At 42.1% G+C, this 22,580-nt stretch overlaps 1 protein-coding gene across 1 annotated transcript; it reads left to right on the top strand.

Annotated features, from left to right (window-relative positions):
• Positions 1–4,902: 4,902 nt before the first annotated feature.
• On the top strand, positions 4,903–22,376 carry LOC148862395 (uncharacterized). Its single transcript, XM_088981443.1, has 7 exons — positions 4,903–5,514; positions 18,038–18,200; positions 18,672–18,872; positions 18,952–19,197; positions 21,318–21,468; positions 21,606–21,840; positions 21,941–22,376. The coding sequence occupies exons 1-7, from the start codon at positions 5,178–5,180 to the stop codon at positions 22,279–22,281; spliced, it is 1,674 nt and encodes a 557-aa protein (XP_088837569.1). The 5' UTR covers positions 4,903–5,177; the 3' UTR covers positions 22,282–22,376.
• The last annotated feature ends 204 nt before the right edge of the window (positions 22,377–22,580 follow it).

The raw sequence follows: 22,580 nt of genomic DNA, 5'->3' as shown, positions 1-22,580 counted from the left end.
TTATGGCACTTACATCGAGGTCGGGGTATGTATTCCGGATCATCCACCGGCTCAACTTGAACCCCCTCCTGTAAGAGTCCACCATCAGATCGTCAAAACGCGGGGAGGCAATGTAGTCTTCAACTGCCTTCTTCTTGGCATCTTCAATGCCTTGGGAAAAAATTTGTGTTCTCTCCCTAATGTCCTCCTGAAGATACTCGACTTGATGCTGCAAATCCAACTTCAAGTCCGCCATATGCTTGACAACTACCCCCATGGCCTCGGCGTCACGCTGAGACCTCGCCTGTCTGGCCGCCGCGACGCGAGCAGCCTTTTCAGCAACATAAGCAGCCGCCTCAGCAGCCCGGGTATTTGCCTCTGCAGCACGGAAGGCTTCTTCAGCAGCATGAGCTGCAGCCTCAACAGCTCGCGCCTGTTGCGAGCTCCTCTCCACTTGGGCCGCCAAGGCATGAATCGAAGAATTCACCTACCAAAAGAAACAAGTGAGCAAAATGACAACAGAAGCAACCGAATAAAAAAGGAAGACAATAACTTACCACCATGGCATGTGTTACGGCGCGGCAAGCGACTTGATTCAAGGGAAGATCGGTCCACGCCGCGACCTCCTCGGGAAAGTAGCGTCCCTACTCTTCTGAAGAGCGTAGTTCGGCGTCAACACGCTCCTAAACTCCCCTTGAGCTCCCGAGCCTAAGGGCCCAGCCCGCATATGAGCAGACCCAGAGTGAGCAGGAGCACTTGAATACGCAGGAGCGCCCGTATGAGTGGTTTCAGCGTAAGGCACCCCGGCAGTCTCGTGCACCGGTGGAGTCACTTCGGGCTCCGTGGGCAGATCCTCTGGCGTATGGTCTGGAGCTTGGGGCTCCTCATCCAGGGGCAGCTCGTTACAAGTTCGCTTGGCGACCCGCTTCCTCCTCTTCATACCTTGGAACAAACGCCCCCCACGAGTTCTCTCCGCATCCATCACACCTACAGAAACGAGTTCGGCATCAAAAAAAAAAAGCCGCATAGCCAGAAACCTACCCGAACTCAGGCCGGCTGCAAAAAGCTTAGCCTCCGTTAAGTAGTGGTGGCACTTTAAGCCTTGCCGTGCCCATTGCTGAAGACCCTTCACCGTCTCTTTATCAAGAGTTACGCCCAAATCGGGAGCGGCCTCACCCCACCCGGTCTGAAAGGGCCATCCTTGTGCACTTCGCACGCCGAAGTAGTCCCGCTTCCAAGCCGGGACTTTATTAGGAAGATCGTGCAGAAGCTTGAAACCCTGGCGAGGAGAAAGGTAATACGCTCGTCTCCCCCCAGGAAGAGAACCCGCCTGTCTCTTGAGCATCAAGATAGAGGAGAATATCTCTAAGTCTAAGGGAAAGTTCTGCTCGCAAAAAAGGGAAATTGTCCCCACCAGGTTCCGAATAGAGTTCGGATGAAGCTGGCCAATGGTGACACCAAAGTGGTTTATGATTTCGATGAGAAGGGGATGGAAAGGAAGTCGTAACCCTGCAGCAAGCTGCTCTCGAAAAATCACGATCTCGTCGGGACCGTGTTCCCAAGGAAAGATACCCGAAGGAATAAAGTATGTGTACCCCCCAGGAAGATTGTAAGACAGAAGTTTGGATTGAAGCCCCTCAGGCGTCATGGTCGAAGGGCCAAACCGGTCTAGCATCCGACCTCGGCGGGAGATAGACGCCAAACTGCCCGAAGCGACTCGACTTGCTGGTTCGTAGTCCTCAAACTCCACCTCAGGATCACTGAGGCAGTCTGGGGACCCGGCTCGGTTGGTGGAGCCTACATTGGCCCTACTCGAAGAGTCGTCTGAGCTATCAAAGCTAGACATTGGGGGAAAAGACGAATTCAAGAAAGTACTCACCGGAAGGTTTGAAGAAATACCAAAGAACCGTGAACTGTATAACCGGTCTTGACGCGAGCTGGAAAAGACTTGGACACGAGCTGAAGGGTTGGACGCGAACTCAATAGACAAACCGCAGAAGTGACAACAACCGGGGTCCCCCACTATTTATATCTACAGTAACCAAGAATCGACCGTGCAGACCGAAGACGATCTGACGACCAACGTTCCTACCAACCGCACAACCCTTAAGGTCGAGACGTGACGGGCACACGTCTTTCCGAGAAAAGCGAAACGTCAGCACGTCTTTTTGAAACCGACGTCGCTTCGACACGCGTCTTTTCGAAACTGACACGCCGCACGTCTCCCTGACAGTCGACCGCGCACGTACAGCAGTGGTGTGCCTTTTTGAAATGACCCGCTGTCACGTCCCAGCGGCGCGAGTTGGTTTGAAATTTAAAACGCGCGGTCACAACCACCAGCGTTCTTGAGTAAGCACGTTTCTAGCCTTCTCGAAAACCGAAAGAACCCTAGCAAAAGCATCTCGTACGGCGAAGGTTTGAAGGACGGGACAAATCCACCAGCTACCTCGCGAAAACTCCCCGCACCATGGCAAGACCCTCGGCGCAAGGAGGGGGCAATTGATGAAGGAAGATTTGGCCCGACCTCTTTATTATGTGACACGTTGTCACGGGGATAATTCTACAGCGGAAGAAACCCGTGCGGCGTCCTGGCCAAGGCAGGCCAGGACAAGCCTTTATGCGCTTAGAGGCTAGGAGTTGCCCGTTGGGATGGCTCCACCAACGTCAGTAGCACTGGATCATGACCTCAAGTCCAATGGCCGGGGCACTCTCCTGGCTCAGACCGGTCCATGGGAGGCGCCGCTTACGTGCTAAAGGGGGACAACCATAATGGAAGGCGACCATGCGCCGATGAGGTGACTTGGCACCAATGTGTAGGGTCTCCTGTATGCCGATGATGACAGGCACCTGTGTGCCATGATGATAGGCAACCGCTTGGGCCGGAACACACCTGTGCGCTAGGGGCAACGGGATAGCTCAATCAGTTTGGGCAAGGGGCTGGCGAGGTGAAGGGACATGCTTGAGCCAGGCCCGCATGCCAAGCCTCCCTTGAGTATCAGTAGCGCAGTGCTGGTCCAACACTGTCCCAATGAGCAAGTGTCCGCCCGTAAGGAACCCTGGTAGCCATGCTAGCCGTTAACCAGGGCCGCCCTGCAAGGGGATGAAGGTCTAGGAGTGCCAAGGTTAGGCACCCAAGGAGGTCGACCACCCCTCCTCAAAGAGTACGTTAAGCTTTTGGTGGTCTGCCTGAAGATGACATTAGTTCTCCCAAAAATCTTACAGGCGAAAATGACGGGCATGTCCCTAACGTAAGCCCGCCAAGCGTAGGCAAGGCTAAGCCTGTTTTGAACCGTAACAACGTGGCAGAAACGACAGCTCGGCAAAAGGGGCCAAGCCTAGGCGGGAACAAGGGCACACTCTTCGCCGAACTGACCCACCTTGTAACAGCTCGGGATGGACTTCGCCGAACTGACCCTTGTAACAGCTCGGGATGGACTTCGCCGAACTGCCACCTTGTAACAGCTCGGGATACACTTCGCTGACATGACCCTTGTAACAGCTCGGGAAGGACTTCGCCGAACTGCCACCCTGTAACAGCTCGGGATACACTTCGCCGAACTGACCCACCTTGTAGCAACTCAGGATACACTTCGCCGAACTGACCCACCTTGTAACAGTTCGGGATACCTTCGAGCTCAAGACCGCCTCGCTCAGCACTTCGCATCATCTTCTGGGCACCAAAGCCAAACAAGTCGTACCATGCCTGACACTAGGGAAGTCCGTGCCCGAGGGCGCCACGCCTGACTGACTTGGGATCTGACGTTTGGCAGCAGCACTCTAAACGGCCACCTGCCACCGCCACTGACGCCGCCATCTCCAGTTAGACGGTTAGGCAGTGATGGTTCTGTCCTAGCAGAAAGGACGACGGTCGAGTTGACAAGCACAAGGGTAATCATACCCGACCTGACAAGGGCCTCGGGACGAGTACACGAAGTGACTATAAGAGCCCCCTGCCCCCCGACAACGGAGGTATGCAAACTTTGCGCTATCTGGTATTACCTTGCTTTTGAAGGATTCTAACTTGAGCTTCGGAGCCTCTACACCGGGTCCCCCCCGGAGCTTTCCCATCTCTTCCGTTTCAGGTTCCCTGCTACCCCGTTTAGAAGCAAGGCAGCGGACAGCTAAGACCAGCCGGATCGCGCTCCATCAACTACTTTCAAGTTATTAGTAAACCTGCAATGTAAGACAGTGGCACGAGATCATCGGAGGCGGTGATAGTCCCTCTCAAAGGCAGCTTAGGAATCAAGTTTTTGGTTCATGAGTTTGGACATGACTTCTAATATCTCCCACCTTATCCCGGAGTAACCTTGCATCAGCGTGTTTGTGCGAACGAGCATTGCTGCTTTGGTGTAACTAGAAGGAAGATTCTCCTTCCTGACATCGGCCGGGCAGCTCATCACCTAAAGACATCCAAGCTGCCGCTGCCAAGGCCGCCGTTTCCACATTCAGCGAGCAACCATTGAAGCCGACGCCAAAGGCGGGCCTAGCGAACAGGAACCGGAGTTTCTTCCAATCACTCACTCCCTATCTCTCACCACCACGTCCGAAGACACCCAAGAATATGACAGGAAGAAGTTCTGACCTTACCAAGGTTCCCTGTGATAGTGTGAATATGATCTTCATAGGATTGGTTTTGATTTTAGCTGATAAATTGATAAAGAAAATTAGATGATACCTCAAGGGCATTTTTGTCTTTTTATGTATCATTTAACCTCAGTTCGGGTATTAAATTCGTACTCGGCCTGAATTACAAGGGTACCTATCGAAAATTTTCCATTACATTTATTATTCACGACAAAATGTTCCTAATATACGGTGAGATATGATTGTGAGGCGCGCTCTGAGGAGTAGATAAAAATTCTTGTAACAGGATCTGTTCCTCACAAATAGCGACTTACACCATGCGTGTGAGGCGCCAGGTGTAAGGAGCAGATCCGGTCTCCCAATTCTTCTTCACTGGCATGGGGGGCGTTATCAATTAATCATTCGCACCCGCTCCATAGTCAAAAGTATTCAGCTAATCCGTAATATTTCAACACATGTTCCCTTTGGTAAAATACAAGAGCTCCATTTAAATGTTAAGAGCTAAACCTTAAAACTCCTACTACAGATCTGGCCCTTGGAAGTTCGACCTGCTCTACTGACCCAGCTACATTTCGATTCAGTGTTACTTCTCTATACATTTTTGGCCGAAACACATGGGATATCGAAGAAGGCGTGCGTCCCTGCACGGATTTCTTGTGCTATCTGCAGTTTTTACCGGTTGCGGCCTCCTATTGCTCACTCTGAGGTCCGACGTCGATCCTTCTTTCAGACCTAGGTTACCGGTAACTTACGGCAAACAAGAACCCTTAGTCGTCGACGTATTTTCCGATATGAATGCAAGTTATCAGAGCGGGTTTAGGTCTGATGTGCCAGCTGAGAGGAATCGAATCTGCGCCACAGTTGAAGAAATGGGGGAGACTTTCGCCGGAGGGTTTGGTGAAGAGAGCCTCCGTGTAAGAAGGATCATTCAAGATCATTTTGCACTCCACGGTACGTTTTCTTCTCTGACCATTTATTTACTTGTACCCGTGTCCGACTAATAGTTTCTTATTTGCTTGCCTTGTAATCCAACTATATTCGTGTAGATAATTCGAATTGCTGCCTTACTGTTGAGCGTATTTATCTGGTTCAGCATTTACAATTCACTTAACTTATGAAACTAAAGTCTGCATTTGTTTCACCATAAAAAAGTTAACATAATTGTTAACTTGATTATATTCACTAAATCGATTTTTAATTCCCTGGTCTTGTACAAGATTCTAAAACTACGACATTTCCAAGCTAAACCCATTTATGAAGAACAGCCATTACCTACTAATATTACCCTTATGCAAGAAAAGAGCTCCAAATATCATCTGGGTTTACTCTAGATTTTCACAAAATATTTTAGTGGCAAATTCTGGTTCAAGGTTGCATTGGAGATAAACTTATGCGGATGGGATTACCGTTATACTATTCTAATGCATTTTTATGAAGCACAATTAGCCTAAATATCAATTTTTGGCATGACAATATGAACTTATGCAACTTGAAGTAATTTTATTCGTATTAATAATTGCCACATGCTTTCAGTAAATATAAGTAATAATTTTGATATATATTCTCATCAGTTTTTGAACCATAAGTTAAAAGTTATTAAAACATGTCGGTTTAGTGAGAGTACTTCACAGTTGTCAAAGTGCCTAGTATTGCCGTCTCTCTTTTTTGGGGGGGGGGGGGGTATTGGTAGTCTACAGGGTTTTGTAAATTGTAAGGAAGGCCACTGTGTACTGTAGACAGATTGACAGAGTGATACACATGGAAGACCGGTAGGTTCAACCAAACAGGAGACAACATAGTTAAAAGAATTGATTAGGTTATTGCTTAGGAGCTTTGGAGACGTTTTACTTACCAACCAACTGGACAGGTGATATAGTTTCAGTAGGGCCAAATAAGTAAATATTCCAAATATATTATATGCATGTGTATAACCAATTTTGGGTCTATACCAGTGTATGTAAAATTTAAGATTTGGACTCTTAACCCTGTATGTATATCCCTGTTTTGCTTTAAACCATTAATGTGATTCAAGATTTCTTATCTTCTTGTTGTCCTAAAAGTCAGATTTAAGCTTCCATTAACTTGATTTGTGATTTAATTAGTAATTTAATACTATAGTTAAGACATAATTACACGATACTTAATTATAAATGTATATTACAATTTATGCATATACTTTTTTATCATTGTTGCCCAGGCATTGGCTCACTTTACCTGGTGGTTATACTGTTTCCTATCTGTACTCATTGAAGATATGGTGCAATGGGGGAAAGTACATGGCTTCAGTATTTCAAAATGAACTCACTAAGGGGCCATTTGATAATTCTGGAATCACTGAACTTAATGGCTTAATGCTTTGTCCTTAGTGCATGTCGTTAATTAGGTGGTGGGCTTCTTAACAGCTGAATGGCACACTCATTGAAGATATGGTGGAGGAAAGAACACAGCTTCAGTATTTCAAAATGAATGCACTAAGGGACCATTTGATAATGTCTCAAATCGCTGAACTTAATGGCTTAACTCTTCGTCCTTTAGTGCATGTTGTTAAGTAGGTTGTGAGCTTCTTAACAACTGAGTGGCATGTCGGGCTGATTATACCATAACCCTAAATATTTGATCATATAACCAAAATATCCATTCAAAGGGAAACAATAAGTCATTTAGTTAAGCTACTTTAGCCATAATCAAATGCCCCTGATAGCTTTTGCATTGTTTCATGGTTGTAAAGAAAATGAACAGCCAACTATCAAGTGGAATCAAAGATACATTGATTCTCATCATGCCTTCTTTGTTGGAAATAGTTTATGTGCACATTATGCATGTTATGTTTAGAAAGTGCTTTATCCTAAATTCCTAATCTGGCTCAAATTTATTTGGGGTTGGTATTAGCTAGATCTTATAGATATGCTATGTAGAACGTACCTAGACTTGAAGTTGTGCTGAGATAGTGAGAGTACTTAACCTTAAGCAAGAAAGAAACCAGGTTGTCATGGAGTTAGATTTGGTAGTGGAAGAAACCCATCGATGTCTGGGCCTGTGTGTCTAGGACAAGCCTTTTGTGATGTAAGGGCCAAATGTAGGCCCATTGATAGCTCCACCAAGGTTAGTGACACTGTATCATGACCTCATTGCCCATGGTTGGGGATCTTGTTTGGCTCTTGCCGATTCATGGGAGGTGTCGCTTATGTGCCAAGGTGGATTGTGCCAATGGTATTTGTACAAGGCAACTGTTGGGCCTTGAACACACCCGAGTGCTAGGACACGGGATAGCTCGACCAACTTAGACATGGGGCTGGTGGGGTGAAGGGATATGGCTATGGCTAACCCACATGCAAAACCTCCCTCTCATGTATGGTACAAAGTGCCAGTCCATGCACTGTCCCCATGTGTGTGTGTGTGTGCGCGCATGAGCCCATGAGGAACCCTGGTAGCCTAATAGCCATTAACTAGGGCTGTCCCACGATGGATATGAGGCCTTGGGAGTGCTAAGGGTAGGCACCCAAGGAGGTCGACCACCCCTCAAAGAGGAAGTTAAGATCCACTAGAAGATAACATCATTTTCCCCCAAAGTCATAATGGAGAGATTTTACAATAATGCCACTCAACACAGCTCACCAAGCATATGTAGACTAAGCTTGCTTTTCGACCGTGATAAGGTGGATTGACAGCTATGCTACATGTAGTGTTTTAAAAGTGCAAGGTCTAAGAAAAGCACAAGGTGATGTCTGTGCCTTTTCAAAGAAAGGAAAAATTTTTGAAAAAAAAAAACAGTAACACATAAAAATTGCATTGCTTGAATTTTAAAGGAAATTAAATGTTTTTGAAAGTCTATTGTCTCAAATTAAAGTATGTAGCTATAATATATAAAACATATTTAAATTGAAAATATGGAAGTGAAAAGCAAACATATATGGGTTGTGCTAAAGTGCTTCAAACACTCAACAATTCAAGCATGTGAAACTTTGAATTTGTTTATTTATCTCTTAATTGCATCACTTCAAATAGCAAGTGTGGTGTTAAACATCTTGCATTCCTAATCCTGGGAGATTTTCCTTCATAAAGGACCCTTGAAGCAAGCTCAAACAAATCCATGTGGGGGTTTGGGCAGTGCTCCCAACCTTTTTCTTTTCCTGCTTTCAAGCAATTTTTGGGTTTTTAAGAAGATTTTTTTGGTTTTTTTGTGATTCTGATGTATGTTCCTGGCTTTACATGTTGAACATATGATATACTTGTAATCTATGTTTACGGTATAGAATTAATACAATCATTACTTTACCTTCTCGTGAAAAAAAAATTGGCCTGTACATCTGAAGGGGCTGGTTTTGTGATTTTAGTCATAGTTCATTTTATTTTAGGGATTAGGGGTCAGATATTAGTTGTTGCTTCTTTAGTAGAAATTTTGTTATTGAGATCCTATTTGCAAGAACTAAGTCTTTAGGTATTTAAAGATCTTTGTTTTAATTTATTTTAAAAATTAGCAGACCATTACTATTGTACAGACAGTAATGAAAAGGTAACTTAGAGGTTAATAAACCATAACAAAGATGTAAACCCCATAGGAATCTAAAAAAGGCACACACTTGGGTTGAGGTGCAAGGTGCACCAGGTGCATGCTTTTTGAAATAGGATGTTCTTGGGTTCAGCCTAGGAAGATGCCTTAAAATGTGTGTTGCCTATGTGCCTTTTAAAGAGTTTGCTACATGGAAACTTCAAAGTGGGTTCCTTATCTGTTAGACATTATTTGATATCAACACTGACATGACACTCGAGGAGTCTCTTTTTCAGAGCTGTAATATGAAGCTAAAAGGCCTCATAACTGATAAAGGAAAAAGATTGAAGAGGCCTTATTTGTTTGTTATTATTTGCATTGATTCGTACTTCTAAATTCAATTTGTTTTCCTTTTTAACAATCATCTCGCCATTTATATAACACAAAAATATATGATCAACAAATACAACTTCAAAATTAAACTGTGCCAGCTGAGTTGACACCTGATACCCCTGTTACTTTCTGACAATTCTGATGCTTGTACCGGCATCCATGTAACATTGCTTGGTTTGCCAGGTTAAAAACATAATTGGCAAATACTTCGGCTGGAGATAGTCTGAGTTATATTTTTACTGAAGTGTCAGAGATTCAAGTCTTGAAAGTTATTCTGAGTTATCTATTCATGATATCTTATATTGAAGTCATTTCCAGTTCATTTCATTAATATTGTGTAATATTTCTGTTCTTCTAGTTTAATTTATTGTTGATATATGTTATCAAAATCTAATTTGAATCAGGCAGATAAGATTCAAATTCAAATATTAATAAAACCAAATTCAGATCTGGGTATATTTATCCAAAATTAACTGATAAATACATACTGAACTCAGCTCAATTTAGCTTTAATGCCTATTTTATCAAATTATATGTCCTTGAAGTAATTATTTACCACTTCAGACCATGTTTTCTTTGGTCTTCTTTTTTCTTATAGATCCTAGTCCTAATAAATACATCGACATGTAGAACATAAGTTTAGTACAGGAAAAATTTGTCATTGTAGTATTTTCAAAAAATTTTAGTATATATATATATATATATATATATATATATATTAAATAAATACAAAGGTGCCAGCTCTCTAGCTGGTTATAGCTGAGACCTGGGATTGAGTCCCGCCTTCACCAGGGTTGGGGGTTTGGGGAGCACTGCCCCCTATTATATAGACCATTTGCCTATCATTGGTAAAAAATAAAAATACAGTCAAATGTATGTGGCATGGTAAGGTTAAAGATGATGACATGTTTAATACATTTCATTTGGAAATACAGAGTGAAAATTTGGCTTATCTCATGCGAAACTCCTTGCATAATTTATTAAAAAAATGCACACATATAAAAATTGTATTTATATGTTATATAACTATACTAGAAAATAAAATATGCCGTACTTTTTAAAAACCAATATTTTTAATGCACTATATGGTTTCTATTCGAAACTTTGTCCATTTTCCATACTTTGAAAAACATGCCATTTCATACATTTTTTGCCTAGAAATACAAAACACATGTATAGCATATGCAGTTACCAATTGTTGTCAAGAATTGCCACCCCCACTAACATAGAATCTATTGTAGATGAGAAAATCATGTAGAAGTTGAATGATTTTACCAGATAGTGAGAATAATCAGAAAACATCAAATCAACGGAGTGATGACATCAGGAATAAAAACAAGAACTTTATGAGCTCAATGTGCAACCTTGTTTTAGGACTGAAAGACAGTCTTATGTTGGCAAAATATTGGACTCAGGGCCCAAGAATGTTATCATCTCCCTGTTGGTTGCAATTATGATAATGGTTACTAGCATAATAAAAAGGGTCCTTGCCCAGTATTGGTCTCGGCTCTCTGGGATCTTGTGAGGGGTGGACTGGATGTGGACCTAACCTTTGGCATTTTTTTTTTTTGCACAAAGTGGCCATCCTCAAACTTCAACCTGCATTCTCATGCTTGTCAGTCTGAGTTTTTACTATTACACCAAACCAAGCAATTGGTGGTATTGAAATATTTATCATGGGAAATATTGAAGAAAACCCCGATAGTTTTGTATTGATCTTTAAAGTACTAAAAGAGCAACTGAATAGACTATCTAATTAATTTATGAGATCTTGATAGAAATCCCCAATAGTTTTGTGTTCAGCTTTAAAGAAGTAAACGAGCAACAGACTTCAAGTTTAAATTTTATGATATTCTAATGGAAAAAAAATTTATATCTGGCTAAAAATCATGCGAATCCTAGTTTTGTTAAAACACTTCCCTCTAATTTCTTATTATTTTTCCATAGTTGGTTAAGTGCTTTTTATTTTCTCAATCACAACCAATATCTTCTTTCTCAGGGGAAGAAAGATCAGTTGCCACTTGCCAGTGATCTTAGAAATGTTTCACCTGTCTTTAGGAGGAAAGCTATTGAGAGAGAGAGAGATTCAGATATGGCCATAGTTATGGGCGGGTTCGAGCCGAGACGAGCCAAATATCTGACTATTTGAGACATGACCTCAAATTCGGCTCAATTTCAAAGCTCGTTTATTCTAGCTTGGCTTGGCTTGAGCTCGACAATGAGCGAAGCTTCATATAAAAAATTATACATGTAAAAAATTAAAATTATACATATAAAAATTATTTGTTACAATTTATATAAAAATTAAAAATATTATATATAATATAGCTTGATTAGGCTCACGAGCCTCATGAGCCAAGCTTCATTAGGCTCGAGCTCAGCTTGATTAGCAAATGAGCCTACGTATAGCTCGGTTTAAACTAAGCTGAATCGAGCTTTTACAGGCTGAGCTCAAATTGCTGGTGAAAAGCTCGGTTCATGTCCAGCCTTAGCCATAGTGTCATTGTATGCCATGCCGTTAGAAACCTCACTGGGAATACCATGCAAACAAAGAACTTAAGTTTCAAAAATTTCATATATTCTATTCTGCTTGACTTTTTTTGAATCAGTTGAGCACTCTATTTTGCTTGGCTTTCCTACTATTATCTATAACCAGTGGTTGTTTGAGTAGAAGTTCAGGACTGTTATCAGTCTTGAACCCTAATGGATTTCAAGATCGAAGATAAGAAGAAAGGTAAGAGGAGAGAAGAGGAAGAGGGAGGAGAAGCAGTAGAACACAAGGGTTGAAAGGAGGAACATAAGCTTTAATGTTCTGCCGCCGCCACTTTAATTAATATTTATAGGTTATGCTCATTACATGGAAAGGACAGATCTGCCCTTAGTCTTTACATAACAAATAGAGAAAAAATAAGACTGAAATAAATAACAACTGAAACAACTAAATGACCAATAGCTAACCCTAGGCAGACTAGAACATCTTCTACCCTACGAACATAGTGGGACCGTAGCTGTGGGGCCCACATCAGTGTTCTCTACACTCCCCCTCAAGTTGGGAATAAATGTTTATCGTTCCCAACTTGGATAGATCTGCCTCTAGCTTCTTCCGTGGTACAACTTTGGTGAGGATATCTGCCAGCTACATATTGGAGGTGATGTATGGGAGACACACTTCTTGTGATGAGACTCTCTCTCGTACAAAGTGTCGATCAACTTCAATATGTTTAGTCCTGTCATGCTGCATTGGGTTGTGTGCTATATTAATAGCCGCTTGATTATCACAATACAACATCAGGGGCTTCTCATACTCAATACCCAACTCCTCAAGTAGTGATCTCAACCAAAGAATTTCAACCACTCCATTAGCCATTGACCTGTACTCAGCTTCAACACTGGATCGGGAGATAACACTCTGTTTCTTACTCCTCCAAGAAACCAGGTTACCTCCCACAAGAGCACAATATCCAGAGGTAGACCTTTTGTCATCAACACTCCTAGCCCAATCGACATCCGTATAGACTTCCACTTTCATGTGGTCATTGTTCTTGAACAGTATACCTCTACCCGGGCATCTCTTCAAGTATGCTAGTATTCTTTCTGCTGCTAGAAGGTGCGTGGTTCTAGGAGAATGCATGTACTGACTAACAACACTAACGGCATAATTGATATCTGGCCGGTGAGGCATAGATATAGGAGCTTTCCCACTAACCGCTGGAACATAACTTTGTCTTCAAGCAGCTCCCCACTCTCTGCACTAATCCTGTGGTTCTGTTTAATGGGTGTATCTACAGGTTTGACACCTAGCTTTCTAGTTTCAGCCAAGAGATCTAAAACATATTTCCTCTGAGAGACAAAGATCCTCTGTTTAGATCTAGCAACCTCAATACCCAAAAAATACCGTAGTGTACCCAGATCTTTCACCTCAAACTCTTGATGAAGGAGTTGTTTGAGGGACTCAATCTCATGGTTGTCATTTCCTGTCACCACAATATCATCAACATATACTGCAAGTAGTGTCAGTGACGACTCCACCCTCTTGATGAACAGTGTATGATCTAATTGGGCCTGTACATAACCGAACTTCCCAAGGGCTAGTCTGAATCTGTCGAACCAAGCTCTAGGTGACTGTTTCAAACCATACAATGCCTTATTGAGCTGGCAGACCTTCTTACCTGCCTCTGTATCATAGAATCCAGGAGGCAACTGCATGTAAACCTCTTCCTGCAAGTTCCCATTCAGGAAGGCATTCTTAACATCCATTTGGTACAAAGGCCAAGTGTAGTTTGCTGCAAGAGATAATAGAAACTGAATGGTGGTCATCTTGGCTACCGAGGCAAATGTCTCCAAGTAATCTATACTATAAGTCTGAGTGAACCTTTTTGCAACTAGCCGAGCTTTGTACCTCTCAATGGAACCATCCGCATTGTGCTTCACAGTAAATACCCACCTACATCCAACTGGTTTCTTTCCTTTGGGCAAGTCAACTAGCTCCCAGGTATTATTTTTCAACAGGGCATCCATTTCAACTTGCATTGCACCTCTCCACTCCGGGACTGATAGGGCTTTTTGCACTGTTCTCGGAATAGGGACATCAGCAGCGGAGGTGAGATAGGACCTGTAGGAGGGAGATAGGCGACCATAGGACAAAAACTGGGAGATGCAGTGGGCTGTAGATGTGGTGCAATGCCGTTTTCCTTTACGGAGGGCAATGGGAAGGTCAAGGTCATCTGCAAAGGGTGAGGTAGCAACAATGGAAGGAGTCTCTGTGGGCCCCGAGACTGTAATATCTGGACTTGGAGCCGCAGAAGAGATTGGAGTTGGCTGGGACTGCTGATGACTGGGATCAACCTGCCTGCATCGCCTGTGATAGACTCTCAACTCCCGATCCCTCTGACCACCCTCGCTACTACAACCCTCATCACCAACTAGAATAGGTAAGGGAACAGCCCCCAAAGTATTAACCCTGTCCTCACTGCACTCCCCCTGAAGAAAATGACCCAAATCTCCACGCTCACTACTCTCCCCCCGAGGAGAGACCCGAGAATAGTAGGGTGTCTCCTCAAAGAAAGTGGCATCCATGGATACAAACTTCTTCCCTGAGACAGGATCATAACAAAATAACCCTTTTGAGTTTGTGCATAACCAAGAAAGATGCATTTGGAGGCCTTGGGTTCAAACTTGGAGTGATGGGGACTGAGAAGCTGAACAAAACAGGTACAACCAAATGTCTTGAGGGGAATAGTGAACAACTCCTCATTGGGGTATAGAAGGGAAAAAGGAGGTTTCATATCAAGAACCCGAGAAGGAATCCGATTAATAAGATATACCGCCGTAAGGATAGCATCACCCCAGAAGCGAATAGGAACATTGGAGGTAAACATAATACTTCTAGCCACCTCCAAGATGTGCCTATTCTTCTTCTCTGCAACCCCATTCTGCTGAGGTGTATGAGGGCAAGTGCTCTGGTGGATAACCCCATGATTAAGGAGGTACGATGCTAATGGCTTAGCAAAGTATTCCTTTGCATTACAGATCTAAGCACTTTGATCTTGGCATCAAACTGGGTTAGGATCATTTGGTGGAAGTTTTGGGTCAGGGCAGGCACCTTATCTCGTGATTGCATAAGATAAACCCAAGAAAACCGGGTGTGGTCATCAACAAATAACAAAAAATACATGTACCCACCCATAGAAGGAATGTGATATGGCCCCCAAACATCAGTATGCACAATATCAGAAGAACTATTACTCCTTTTATTACTCAATGAATAAGAGTTTCTACAATGTTTAGCAAACTCACAACTTTCACACTTCAACTAATATGACTCAACAGACTCAAACAAAGTAGGAAACATACTCTTCAAGGACCGAAAAGATAAATGACCCAATCGGTTATGCCAAAGCATAACCAGACTCACAACCTGAGAAACAAGTAACTTCTTATACACTAACTCTTTCCGATGAGAACTCTCCCCGAGCAGATAGATCCCATTCGTCTCACAGCCAGTCCCAATCACCTTCTTCGTCTCCAGGTCCTGAAAAACACATCGGTCAGGAAAGAAAGTTACTGAGCAGTTCAAATGTTTGGTAATACTACTAACGGAAAGGAGGTTAGTATCCAGTTTAGGAACATGCAAGACAGAGGACAAGGATATAGTATCCGACAGTTTGATGTCACCCTTGCCAGAAATAGGGACAAGAGAGCCATCAGTTATAGATACTTTATCCCTACCAGAAGATAAGTAATAAGTAGTGAACAAAGAGGGCAAACTAGTCATATGGTCGGATGCACCTGAATCTATTACCCAACACGGTTTAGTAGTACCTGGAGCGGAGGCATGGTAGGCTGAGGCTCGAGTACCTGAGTGTGCAAAGGCCAATGTGGCCGAAGCTGATGATGACTGCAGTAACTGAGCTGAACTGCCAACTTCCTTCTCCAATTGTATTAGAGCAGCCCGAACTGCAGCTAAGGTCTCTAATGGTGTGCCTCTTGTGCTAGATGAGGATGCTGAATCAGTAGTCATAGCCACATGAGCATTACCCCTTTTATTTCTCAACTTTGCCGGGACCAAATGTGGATGCAGCTTCCAACATGTTTCTTTTGTGTGTTTAGGTTTCTTGCAATGCTCACACACCACATCCCTTTTATCTTCCTTCTTTCTGTCCCTCTCTGAATCGCTCTCTGTTTTGGGTTTGACAGCTACCAAGGCAGGTGTAAGCGGCTGAGGTTGCATCACGACTTTCCTCCTGGTCTCTTCACTGTGCACTAAGGAGTATGCCTGAGAGAGGGTCACACTATCTCCGGTCAAAATCTGCTGCCTCACAATATCATATTCTGAATTCAGTCCTGCCAGGAACTCAAACACTCTGTTTGTCTCGATGTGCTTTCTATGTATCTGAGCATCTTTGGGACTCTCCCACTCAAGAGTTTCTAAGTGATCAATCTCATGCCACAGGGACTTCATGGTAGAGAAGTAGACCGACACCGGTTTCTCTCCTTGTTTAAGGGAATTCACCTCACATTTCAACTCATATGCTCTGGTAACATTAAGGGGTTGGGAGTAAGTCTCTTTCATCACATTCCATATCTCCTTGGCTATCTTTGCCCATAAGTAATTTCGGCTGATATAGGGCTGTATAGAATTACAGAGCCATGTCATAACCAAGTAGTTTTCTTGGACCCACTTGGTATACATAGGGTCTCCCTTGGAAGGTTCTGCCACATCTCTGAAAAGATACCCTACTTTGCCCCTTCCCCCAATAGCCATCATGGCTGATTGAGGCCATTCCAAATAGTTTGATCCATCAAACTTTACGGTTGTAATCTGAAAACCTGTCACAGAACCACCACCATAACTGTTGTTCTCAAAACTGCCTTCTGCCTGATTCTTAAACTCCATTTCGGTCAAGAACCAGAAGTCTCAAAATTAGGGTTATTACAATCAAAACCAGCACTAGGACTACCAACCACAATCACAAAATCTGTATAGAACCAATCTGTACTCACAGTAGATGTGCATGAAATATGTATAAAACTGATCTGAAATCAACAACCACACACAACAGCAACTGTCCGAACTGTTTTCACCCCTTTAGAAGTGTTCGAAACCCCAAAAGAAAATTGAAAAACAGTTTGAAGAACAATCTGAAACCTTAAACTAATCAATCTGATATGTTGAAACCCTAAAACTGAACTATTAGGATTTTCCGTAGGGATAAGATCACAAGGTTCAGTCCAATACTAGGGTTTGCCGCAAGGATAAGACAAAACCCTAGAGAATAGAGAGATAAAACCCTAGAGTGGTTCGGCCACCCTTGCTGGATAGGTCCAACCTATCTTCTCTGATGTTACTTCTCTCAGAAAATAAAAGACTTACAATTGGATGCACTTCGCTGCCTACCAAGGTTACCCGGACCCTAGCCTTCTCTGATTCTTCCTGATCACCAACTCGCTGCAACTGTGGCACTTCTTCAAACAACTGCTAATCCTCTGAAGATCTCCAAGAACCAGTCAACGAACTTTGCTTTCTCAGCTTCCAGCCTTAGATGGTTCTCTTGTGGTCGGCTGGACTAGACTCACATGAGAAGCCCTAGCTCTGATACCAAGTAGAAGTTCAGGACTGTTATCAGTCTTGAACCCTAATGGATTTCAGGATCGAAGATAAGAAGAAAGGTAAGAGGAGAGAAGAGGAAGAGGGAGGAGAAGCAGTAGAACACAAGGGTTGAAAGGAGGAGCAGAAGCTTTAATGTTTTGCCGCCGCCACTTTAATTAATATTTATAGGTTATGCTCATTACATGGAAAGGACAGATCTGCCCTTAGTCTTTACATAACAAATAGAGAAAAAATAAGACTGAAATAAATAACAACTGAAACAACTAAATGACCAATAGCTAACCCTAGGCAGACTAGAACATCTTCTACCCTACGAACACAGTGGGACCGTAGCTGTGGGGCCCACATCAGTGTTCTCTACAGTGCAAAAATATTTATTAGTTGATTTTTTATTAGACTTTATTAGTTGATTTATCATCAATACATGAGTCTTGCAAAAGAAAAGGTTTAGTCATATGCTTGTATATTAATTTACATGTCAGGAGCTTCAAGAATTCGAGAGTTACCTCCAGAGCAGTTCTGCAGACAGGGATTTGTCCTAGGGAAAGCATCAGAAGCAGGCTTTGGCAATGAAATGTACAAGATTTTAACTGCTGCAGCCTTGAGCATTATGTTAAATCGGTCCCTGATCATCGGGCAAACCAGGCATATTGGTTCTCTCTCAAGCCTTTATGTTCTATAAGTAGTACTTGTTTCAGATATAAATGATAAAAAATTAGTTTTGCACTGTAAAAGATCTTTACTAGCACTTATTTCAGATATAAATTATAGGAGGATAACTTGTCTTGGTTTTAGGCATGTGCTTTTCAACGAGTCAAGAACATGTTTCACACTAAGAGTATTTGTATGCAATTGGCACTTATTTACATCATTTGCTTCCATAATATTTGACTTAGTAGAGGAACTCCTTTAAAATGTTGTGTTATATCTATAAACTTCTTTTATATTACCCATATTTTAGGTCATACTTGTCCATCACATGCATGCAAACACACACATAGTCACATACATACACATATATGTATATAAGTTAGGTCAGAACTTATACCATATAGATTATGTTGTTTTTAAGATTAGTTCCTTGTGCTAAATACTTTGCTCTTTATTTTTTTTCAGGGACCAATTTCCTTTTGGTGATTATATTTCTTATACCAACTTTACATTTACTTTGAAAGAGGTGAAGCATCTGTGGAGAAGGAATGATTGTGTGGGAAAGTATGGAAGGCATTTGATAGTGAGAACTGATAATTTTGAGAAGCCATCAGAAACAAATGTCCTTTGTAGCAATTGGATAGAATGGAAACAACCCATCATATGGTACAGTGAGAACATTGGGGAGAATTAACTGCACCTCATTGTTAGGTATTTGAACTTACTGCTGAATTTTCTATGGCAGGTTCCAAGGTACAACAGATGCAGTAGCAATTCAATTTTTCTTGAAGAACATACACCCTAAGATGAGGAATGCAGCTTCTGATTTATTTGGACAGAGTGGAACTTCTCAGTCTAGGCCAAATGTTTTTGGGGAGCTGATGAGAGTTATCATATCTCCCTCAGAAGATGTTGAAGAAGCTGTGGACTGGGTTCTAAATGGTGGTGTGGACCCTGATGTGACATTGCACATGCGCATGCTTATGAACAGGTACTGCAAGAGAAAGAGACTTTATTACTCTGACCTTTTTTGTGATTGTTGCCGGATCAGAGATTTTATTAATTAGGAGAGGGAAAGGGCAGTGTAAGCCGGGTCAGCAGTCGGTTAAGGAGGGAAATGTTTAGATATTGGTGTGCTTATTGTAGCTATGCCAGCTGGGCATTTCTAGAGGGAGTTAGTTATGATATCAGGAGGGAATATTTCTAGAGGGAGTTAGTTATGATGTCAGGAGGGAATATTTCCAGAGGGAGTTAGTTAGGATGTCAGGAGGGAATAATAAATGGGAGTTTCTGGATAGGGGGAGACAGGGAGAAACATTTTGAGTGTTTGGGAGAGCCAGCGGTCTCTCGAAGAACCGACCAACTGTTATTACTCTCCATTGAATGAATACAAGTTCCTTTTCATTTGAGCTGTGTATTTTTGGCTGTGTGCCTGTGAATTGTGTGTGAGATTTCTGGGACCTATCAGAAAGAAAAATTAGAGTGTATGTCTCATCATAGAAGAAACTGAGAGCTAGACCTCACATACTACTTTTCCCTCGCTTATGTATCCAATCCTAATATAATACATCTCTTATCTATTGGTCTCTTCTCTAGCATGTATTGTAAGGTGCTTTGTAATATTTGGGCCCAATTGGATGAACTGTTCTTCTAGCCAAGTATCCTTCTTCCTGGATCTGATATGACTACCATGGCCTCTGGTACCATACAGTATCCATCCTATTGATTACCTTTGAAACCCTTTCCACTTCAAGAATGCTGTACCCAAGAAATGGTCCATCTGAAGATCCTGCAACAACAAAAGGAGTTAGTTTCCATTATCAATCAGGTCCAAACACACTGTCAATGTATCTTCTTGATGATTCCTAGAAACTATGCTAATTCAACATTTGCTTGGATTCTGAAGACCACATCCATTAAGATTAACTTGATGGAATTAGGAGGTTGAGGCAGGCTTGTGGAATAGGTATTCTTCTTGAAGATGATGGCTTATAACTGAACCTCTGATTGTGTCATCCATCAAACTTATCTTTCATCTTGACCCAATATACAACTAACCCTAATTATTATCATTTTAATCAATGCCTTGGGAGCTATCTTTGTTGGAGAAGATTCTATAGTTCTTTCCTCTTGTATGTGAGTCATAGAATAGCTATTTTTGTGGAATGGCACACAATCTTCCCTCTTTTCTTTGGTGGTAAGAAGGCTGGATGACTAGTGTCCTGTGAAGGTACCCACCTAAAAGCATACAAGGAAAAGAAATGGTCTCAAGTGCCAGTTAGCCAAAAAAAAAAAAAAAACAAAGAAAGAAAGAAGTAAACCAGAAGTGAAAGGTATCATCGGAGCCTTATATTTGAAGGACACTATAAGGTATCAAGTGTACCACCTCAGTAAAAAACAAAAAATGCTCTAATCTTAGGTAGTTAGGTGGATTAGTTGCTTTTGCTGGGAAAACCAACGCGCAATGAGAGTGGAGGGATATAGACCCAGAGAAATAATCACATCAAAACTACTCAGACTCAAAGGTTCAAAATTTACAAACGGGCTTGTTAGATTCAAAAAACACCAAGTGGTTCCAAGTTGTCCTTAGACTTGAATTCCCTCAAACCAACTGGAGAATTGGAAACCAAAAAAGATACAAGTTTGTTTTAGTACAATGCGAAGGGATAAAGCCTCAGGACTTGCAGCACTAAAGTAATTATTTCCCCACCAGAAGTCCTCCCAAAATTTTTGTCACCTTTCTAAGCATCATATCTGATATAGGCTTCTTTCTACTCTTGATTCCAAGACTGTTCCGAGCCATTGGATTTAAGACCATGGATGTTCTTGATTACAGAATGACAAAGTTCATTTGAATCACCAAGTAATCTCCAAAAGCACTTGAGAAATAGAGAAGTAATTTGAAAGCCTAGCCTTCCAACAACAAATATCCCTTCTCTAAGCTTCAAAGTAATTTGAATAAGGTTAAACATGTATTAATATGTCTTGCAATGAGCGTATACTTAGGTTACTTGTAGAAATCATCATTAACACACTGTTTTTGGTTGTCTAATACAAGACTAGAAGCTCCGACTTTAAACAACAAGACATGTCTCTGGGTTTTGGTTCCAGGTCTGTAAGAGCAGTACGGGCAGCATTGAATTGCATAAGAAAATCCCTGATCAACTATCAGATTCAGACGAGGAGGCCTAGAATTGTTTTGGTTTCAGATACACCTTCTCTTATTAAAGATATTACACCTAACTTGGAGGAATTTGCAGAGGTAAATGCCTAAGAAATAATTGGTGTATTTTGATTGCTACTTGCATGCACCTGCCTCTGAAAGCATACTCTGCTTCCTCTGAGGTTTGACTTTAAGATTAGTTCTTTGGTAATTTGGTTGCTTGCACCCTTCCTCAGGTTCTTCATTTTAATTATGAGTCATTCAGAGGGAGTATTTCTAGTGCAAGAGGAAATGAAATTCAGCAATTAGATTTTAGAGTAAAGGATTGGGGCCCTGCACCAAGGTGGGTTGCATTTGTTGATTTCTTTCTTGCATCCCGAGCAAAGCATGCTGTTGTTTCAGGGGCCCATAGGCGTGTTGGGACAACCTATGCACAGCTAATTGCAGCATTGTCAGCAGCACATCAACTTGGTAAATGGCCTTGTTTTTATTAGATCTATCATCCTAAGATGATATCTACCAAAAAAAATCCTAAGATATCATTTTAGTTCTCATTCTTCCCCTTTCCCAGGTGACAATTCTTCTGCAGATTCAAGTTTTTCCTTCTTAAGTAGCTTCCAAAGCAATTTGTTGTCAGAAGGCTTGCACAACCAGGTAGGGTGGGGACATGTCTGGAACAGATTTGCAGGTCCATTGAGTTGTCATAGTCAGTCCAGCCAATGTGCTCTCACGCCACTTCTACCGCCTGCCTGGTGGGATGGGATTTGGCAGTCGCCTATTCCACGGGATGTTCACAAGATGGAGTTATATGGGATCCAACTAACAGGTTTTGGCCGAGTCAATGAAAGCCATCTCCTTTCTTTCTGTAAATTGAGAAAAACAAAAGTGAAAACAATTCCAGTCTTTCAGTAGCACAACTAATGAGAAGTGTACATGATTCATTGGTTCATTTTGTTGTAAAGTTACTCTTAAATATCAATTTTTTGTTTTTTTATTTATAAGTTAAACCATTCTCTTTCTGTGTTTGTAAGCGTATGCGGTTACCTTCGTCTTCAAGTTCACCTCGTGAAGGATGACGGGAGCATTTAGTATGGTATTAAAATCTTCCTAAGAGCTTTAAATTATATTATAAGGCCATAGTGGAAAGCCAGTAAACAACTACTAAGGCTGCATTTGGCATTCATTATTTTAAGGACTTATCTTCTTTCTGC

The sequence above is a fragment of the Nelumbo lutea genome, chromosome 3 (genome assembly GCF_056320005.1).
Source record: "Nelumbo lutea isolate HS-2025 chromosome 3, American lotus-T2T, whole genome shotgun sequence".
Taxonomy (NCBI): domain Eukaryota; kingdom Viridiplantae; phylum Streptophyta; class Magnoliopsida; order Proteales; family Nelumbonaceae; genus Nelumbo; species Nelumbo lutea.
The sequence above is the reverse complement of the archived record's forward strand: the minus strand, read 5'-3'. Positions and strand labels throughout refer to the sequence as shown.

Coding starts and splice junctions, on each gene's coding strand:
- LOC148862395 (XM_088981443.1), top strand. CDS start 5,178: ATGGGATATCGAAGAAGGCGTGCGTCCCTGCACGGATTTCTTGTGCTA. Junction 18,873..18,951: donor TGGAAACAACCCATCATATG/GTACAGTGAGAA, acceptor TTTCTATGGCAG/GTTCCAAGGTACAACAGATG. Junction 21,841..21,940: donor GTCAGCAGCACATCAACTTG/GTAAATGGCCTT, acceptor CCCCTTTCCCAG/GTGACAATTCTTCTGCAGAT.